Consider the following 7,820-nt stretch of genomic DNA (forward strand, 5'->3'; position numbering starts at 1 on the left):
TTATCTTTAAAAAGTTATTATGTTACATTTTTTATATATTTATTAAAACATTTTTTTAAAAAACTAGTTTCATTTTAGATTATGATTTTAGAAATTTTAGCTTCTAAAAACGAGAAAAAATTTTCATTGTGTTCAATAGGAATCTTAATTAATACGGAAATTAATTTTTTGAGATGTTACCTTTTAAAGCAAAAAAACATAATACAACTCATTTCAAATAAATCAATATTTTAATTTTTTTTTAACAGTAAAAGTTCGTAATCAGGTATCTACGGGGGTGGTATCCGGACGACTTTGTAATTATGTCGGCAAAGTTCGATAAGCAACATTTCAAACATTTAGGTATTGTTGTACAGTATATTTTATACCACGTTATTGTACGCTTTCGATTTATTTAAGCACGTTATTTAATCAGTGTAAAGATGACACATTGCACGATTGTACTGTGTTAAAGCCGAATAAAAACCTGCAAAAACATTAATGAACACGCATTATTGCACAGTCAACATTCTCAACAATTCGTGTGCATATAATATTTATTTTCCAGGCACGAACTGTATATATACATTCACAAAATCTACACATGATCCGAGTATAAGAAAATTTTGTTAGGTGTACTGTACTCTTATTAAATTGTGAAGAATAAAATACAGTCGACCCCCTATGACACTGTTGATAATTCCGTTTTATACGAAATCCATGTTGTACGAGTCACTTAGATTTTACAAATACGTGAGCCGTTCACAGCCCGACACACGTATGTATTTGTAAAATATAAGTGACTCGTACAACATGGATTTCATATAAAACGGAATTATCAACAGTGTTATAGGGGGGGTCGACTGTACAGCAATTATGAACGTTATTAAACACAAAACGTGTAACATGTGCCAGCTCTAACTAAGTTCGGTATAATCAGGGCTGTATTGGTAAAAAACCAGTCCGTATACTCTGGTCAATATACACGCTAATATTGTGTGTTGTCCCGATTTGCCATCTCCCCCGCCATGAAAATGAAATATCTGATACCAAGGTACTGTCAATGTAAAACTCGTGTTTCAATTTTTTATTATCTGTAGGAATTTACAAATTACAATACTACAAAAATACTGAAATTAAAGTCCAAATTTTATTACTTAATTAAATATGTCCCAATGAACTTTTTTCTCGTCATGGGTAGCTGAATCGGCGTAGCTCTTCTTAACTCTACTGTCTATAGCAGAACGGTGGCTAGACAGGATTTAACTTATTTATCAGGTTTGAACAGATGCAAAAGATTCGTTCGCATTTATAAACATTAAACTTGACACATAAGTGAACAGAAGAGATGACCTTAAATTTGTGATTGCATTGTTCATTAAGCTGAATCCTCTTTCACATTTTGCCGTAGAACAAGGCAAAGTAGCCACAGCGTGTAAAATGGGTTTCAAATTTTTTGATATGAATTTTGCAGCACAGTCATCAGTTAACTCTCACAGTCCTTGCACAGCTTTAAGTTCATCTAGAATCTAGATGAAAGCGCCGACAAATCCTTATGTCAGTTTGCGGGTGTTTAATTGCGCGTTGTTTAAAATGTTTGCAGTTTCTACTATTGAGATATTCTTAAGAATTTGGGCATTGCTATCCGATTCAGTGCAGAGTCTTGCTTTCATTCTGTCCGCCAAACTTTGGATGAATTGGTTTGCATTAATACTGACAATTTTAAAATTTGGAACACAGGAGTTACGGCTTGAAAATTGCTCTTCACTTTTCAGTCTAAAGCAGTCTGCGTTTTTCGCTGGGCTTCTCTTTGAAACTTTCGATAACTCTTATTTTTCTTTGGATAAGATGCTCTGCCTTAGGAAGAGTCATTTTTTGAGATTAAACTTATGATAGAGCAGACAATTACTCCAATATGTCGTACATTAATCCAAATCTATACGGAATTCAGGGCTTTCAAGCCCTAAATTCTTCAGTCTTCAGTCCGCTGAATGTAGCCTTTTTTTCTTTGTCAGTATTGTTAGAATTTGTTTATGATGAGTCTTTTAAATTTTTATGGATTGCTTGACAAGATGTCCGTACGGCCTATACGGTGCGAAAATTGCTTACAACTCATCTCACTTCAAGAATCTATCCTATTTTTTGAAACTGGTAACCAAGGTCTTTGCAAGCAGACGCCAAAGCACGAGAATTTTTGGGAGACTGACTGTATAAATTGAATAATTTGCCCATAAAACATTTGAAATGATTAATGCCTCTAACATCATCCATTGAATCTCCTACCGACAATTCCAGTCTACAGGTCAGGAAGCTTGTTCATACTTGCCTCTTTCCTAATTTTCCAGTTTTTAATCAGGCACCCATAGCAGTTTCTTGTTGTGTACCATATGTGTTGGTTAAATCCTACCAGATGGCGTAGCTAAAGTTCAATTCGCCGCCATCTAACGTATCCGAGTATATTAATCTGTTAAAATAGAAAATTAAAATGACCTATCGAGAATAATGTACATACTTTTTTAAAATAATTACTTATTTATTCAATAAAAAATGCACAGTAGATAAACGAAACTTACCGAAGCAGAATGTAGCTGTATTTTGTTCTGTGCAGATGATGCTACAACGTGAAGGAACTGATTCTAAACAGAAATTATAAATGACGCGTTTTGCCCACTTGTATACAACTATAAAACCACGGAAATGATGTGATAAGCCCTTTCTTTTATTAAAGCCGGTAACGTTAAGCTGGTGGTTTTATAGAGCTATAAATAGATTTAGGATGCCAGGGTTGTATGGTAAAGGCCTCATTTCGTTTATAGCTGTGAGAAATGGAAAGACCTTTCCCACACAATCAAATGCCTAGAAAGTTTAAGGCTACATTTTGCACAGAGAGGTGCTAATTTACTGATTTTCTGGCTCCCTGAATCTGAGACATCTCAGCCCACCAGTGGCTGAGTGGTCTTCGTACTATGAACACTGGGAGTTCAGTCGTGGGTTTGCGCCTCGCTCGGACGAGCTGGCCACGTAGAGTTTTCCGGGTAACGCCTAAATAGGGGCCAGTTTCCTTAAAAAAAAAGACCTCCCGAAAGGCATTCCCCTAGGCAGATCGCCTAAGTGTTGCGTTGTCATAACTTAACAAACAAGCTGAGACATCCCAGTAGGGAAAACGGAAAACTCATAAATGCAATTTGACCTTGCTTCCATTCCAATTGCATCTTTTAGCAGTCGAAGGAAGGCACATCCCTTTGTGTCAAACTATTAATTAAGATTCGGAAGCAGAGGGAAAAAAGCCAGAAGATATACACAATTTTAAGATAAAACCCAGAAAGTGTACGACGTATACGGCCATATATGTACCAATGCAGCCCTTGGTCTGGGTACAATAAACTATACGTACAGTACTTGCCAAATTAAGTTATACTGCATAGGAGTTTGAATTCCTAACTACTTTTAGGCTGATGACCTCTCTATATGTAGCAACGTGCACTACCGCATCTTCAACTTCGCCTCGATTTCCGTTCGGAGTCTTTAGAGCATTCAAAACATTATTATGATTTGCAGTATGCCGCATTACCGGCGATTCTGGATTATCGGGTGACAGATTAATGAATGTCTAATGTAGGGAAATCGGAGCGGAACAGAACTCTTCATATATTTTGGCCAGTAGGTAGCGTAAACTAGCGAGATCTAAAAAAACTTCACAGAAGATTCTACAGCCGTGCACCTGCTGCATTATCGAGTTCACTGTGAGTTGGTAACCACGTGCTTACACAGTTCATTCTTTTTCCAGCAACATATTCTAATTTTACTGATTCTTATTCTCGGGATAAGTCAAACAAGTTAAGATATTATACCCACTGCTATTTCTTTAATATTGCACTTCGAACCGTGGATTCTACTTGTAATTCTTCAATTTCTAACGTAGACTAACAACATTCGAACATCTGCGTTAGGGGCAGGATCTGTCGAAAGGTAAATAGTTTACCAGAACTGTCTTAAATGGACCATAATTCATATGCTGGAGTGCACTGATGATGAAGATGCTATGCTCTTTTGTGAATTTTTTGTTAATTAAATAATATTAATAAACAGTTTTTTACTTAACTTTTTAAATGTTTTTCAAGAAAGTGTTCCATGTGCAATACAACTAATTTTGACAAATAATATTTACATAAAGCAAAATAAATTACAGAACAATGTAATTTTATCATTGATTATTTTTAAAGAATAAATATAGCAGTGTTCTTTTCCGACGGAGATCGACGTAGATGGGCCAAAGTGCGTGTTTTTTATATCATAAATAACAGTTGATATGTTTAATTTTTTGTAGTTTTGAAAGAAATATTATCTTGTCAAGCGATTAAAAATATGAATTTGTTTATTTTCAAATGTCTATTTGTATCCTTTACAATTTAACAACCCTTAAAGCCTTAAGTATTCCGTTCTGCTCCGGTTTCCTCTATATGCAAATTAATAAAAAAAGAAATAATTTTAATGTAACTTAAATGCAAACACAAGAAGGCTCAAAAGTCGGTTAACCGCGAAATATTTTATTAACATTATTTCAAGAATATCTAAAACCGGTTTTAAAGAATGTGATTTAGTCACTATCTTAAAATTATGCTGTATTTTGATTAACTGACTTTTGAAATATCTTGTGTTATTAATGCCCTATTTAAATTTTTATTTAAATAATTTATTTTATTATCAATATGTATCGTAATACATTTTTCTTTTCATCTAATAAAACATTGAAAACAATTTTTCTTTCTTAATTTCGTGTTAACTATTAACAGAAATTCTATGTTTCAAAAAGTATTTTTTTCTATTCATTAATTTACCTTTATTATGAAGTTATTTAAATTAATGAATCTATAGAAACTAATTATAGCCATGTTTAAGTTTTACAGATATAAATGACCCTTAATTTTATACTAATATAATAATTTTATATAATATTAACATTGCTGAAATCATTGAAATTTTTACATTAATATTTTAAAATAAATAAATTTTTTATCAAGTGCTTCAACTTTTAAGTTTTTCATAAATTTAAAAGTGTTTTTAAGGTAATTTTTTATCAATGTATAAGTCATAAACTTTTATAACTGTTGATCTGTTTTCCTTACATTATTATGTTTATTTCGTGTTCCGTATATTCAAAAGTTCTAAATTAAGTTATTTCATTTAATTTAGTAGATAATTTTAATGAAATATTATAAATAAATTAATTTTAATCAAGGTTTTCTTTTTTTTTTACAGAAAATGTCCTTCTTAGTGAGTCTGACAGACAGCGATCCGAATAATATCCCAGAAAATAACCATATTTCAAATACAGATGGCACATCAAGCACTCAGAGTAGTGTACACAAGATATACGAATTAATTCAAAAAACCTGTAATTATACAAACTGCAGCGATGCTGAAAATTACGAATACGATAAATATTCTTATAGTGATAACCTTGCCATGGAACAAATTGTAAATATTGTCAGCATCCTCGTACCTACTCTATTTGGAATCATCGTGGCAGTGGGACTCTTAGGAAATTCCTTAGTTGTAGTTGTGGTGTCTTGTAACTCACAAATGCGCTCAACCACTAACATCTTAATCATCAATTTAGCTGTAGCCGACCTTCTGTTTATTATATTTTGTGTACCATTTACAGCATGGGACTATGCATTCCCATATTGGCCGTTTGGAGATATATGGTGTAAAACAGTACAGTATCTAGTCATTGTATGTGCTTACGCTAGTATCTACACATTAGTATTGATGTCGTTAGATAGATTTCTCGCAGTTGTTCATCCTATAACTTCTATGTCTATCCGTACCGAAAAAAATGCTTATATTGCCATAGGTCTTTTATGGTGCCTCATATTATTGTCGTGTATCCCGGTTTCTCAATCACACGGAGAACTTCCCTTCGTTATCGAAAACGTTCATTACTCAACTTGCGGGTTTTTATCCGAAGAAGGGTATAATTTAGCCGCATTTCACATATGTTTCTTTTTATCTTCTTACGTAGTACCCTTGGCTCTCATATTTTGTTTATATATGCTAATGTTAAAGCGATTATGGTTTGGCAACTCACCCGGAGGACACGTCAGTGCGGAAAGTTTAAGATCAAAAAAACGTGTTACCAGAATGGTAGTTGTTGTAGTTGTTATATTTGCAGTGTGTTGGTGTCCAATTCAAATTGTGCTCCTATTAAAGAGTATCAACGCCTACGAAATTACACCATTTCGACTTATGGTACAAATTACATCTCATACATTGGCATATATGAATTCTTGCGTAAATCCTATCCTTTACGCTTTCCTCTCCGATAATTTTAGGAAAGCATTTCATAAAGTTATATCTTGTAACTCACCGTGTAATAGATTACTGTTGTGCGATTCGTTCAACAATTCTTCTTCGCACACTAAAGTAACAAATTCTGCTGTTTAGTTATAGATAATTAGATGTTTTAATTCTCAAAAAAGAAAAACCTTATCAGTTTCTTCTTATTGCTGTATATTTTCTGTCATGAATAATATTGTATTGTAGATAGGTGCTATATTTACAATTTAATGTGTTAGACATGTTGGTTGTCATGATGTGTGAAGAGAATGAATGAGGTTTGTCTTGGAATTATTGTATAAAACTAAGAGGTTTTCTTGACACTGCTCGTAAATGGGGCTCTACTAGTAGTGTCACCAAAGCCACTGGATGTTATTTGGATCATAAATAACATATTAATAAACTGAAATTTGTAAAGAAAAACAATAGATTTACAGTAATTCTGTCGTTTTTGTTGCCAAAATTTAAGAGAAAAAATGTATATAAATATATATTTATTCTTAGTTAAAATAAAATGCTCAAAAAAATAACGCTTTTTTAATCGTTTTCAATATAAGCAAAGTTATTTTCTTCACTCGCGTGTACGATAATAGCCAAACTTCGATTAAGTGCCAATAATTGTTCACCTCCGAAGTTAATTTTAATTCGTGTATAGCACTAAAGTGAAGTACCCCGAACAATAGAAATTATATATATACTACAATTTATACACACGTTTGAAATTCATTCGATTTAATGATAAACATTGTCGTTTGCAATGCAAATCGTATATTTAATAACTACAGTTACTGAAAGGTTCTCTGTTTAACATTTACGAAGAAGAACCATTGATAAGCATTTACTAGCCTCTTATGAGAATGATAACATTTAGGAGACGTTATATCGAGGTTTAACTGTAATAATAAACTTATTTTCTCATCAATGGTACGAATACTATTTAATTGTTTTTTTTTAAATTTAATATTTACGTTTTGATTTTAAAATTTGATAAATAAATATTGAATTTTTTTCCACTGAATAAAAAATCGAATACTTTACAAATTAGTACAATATTTATAAAAAAAATAATAAATAAATAAAATTAAATATCTGAATATATAATTAAAAAATCAACAGAATGAAGTTTAGATGTTAAATTAAAATTTATATTAAAAAATTAAAAAATAAATTTATCAATCAATAAAATCTTTTAAGAACTTTACTTTCAAAATAAATTTTCTGACATTAATTACTTATAAATTGATTAAACTATTGAATTTTTTATCTAGTTATTATTAATTAAAGTTATTACAATATTGAAAAGCAATTAATAATATACTACTAGAATATACAAGAGTTTTTTAAATTTCACTTTTAATTAAGTTTCTTATATTTCCCTCTTAAAGGTGTTTAAAGCAGAAATGTAGCCAGGAGGAAAAAACTTCACTATAAAAAAAACTTATAAGGAAAAAGATAGAATTCAAAACTTTTATACCAAATTATACCTACATCTAATTATATCA

General features: G+C 31.6%; 1 protein-coding gene across 1 annotated transcript; it reads left to right on the top strand.

The window, feature by feature from the left end:
* The first annotated feature begins 5,225 nt into the window (after positions 1 to 5,225).
* LOC111633530 (allatostatin-A receptor-like) lies at positions 5,226 to 6,829 on the top strand. The gene has a single exon (XM_023378110.1). The coding sequence runs from the start codon at positions 5,242 to 5,244 to the stop codon at positions 6,424 to 6,426; it is 1,185 nt and encodes a 394-aa protein (XP_023233878.1). The 5' UTR covers positions 5,226 to 5,241; the 3' UTR covers positions 6,427 to 6,829.
* The last annotated feature ends 991 nt before the right edge of the window (positions 6,830 to 7,820 follow it).

The sequence above is a fragment of the Centruroides sculpturatus genome, unplaced genomic scaffold (assembly GCF_000671375.1).
Source record: "Centruroides sculpturatus isolate CEXI.00-Female unplaced genomic scaffold, Cexi_2.0 scaffold794, whole genome shotgun sequence".
NCBI lineage: Eukaryota > Metazoa > Arthropoda > Arachnida > Scorpiones > Buthidae > Centruroides > Centruroides sculpturatus.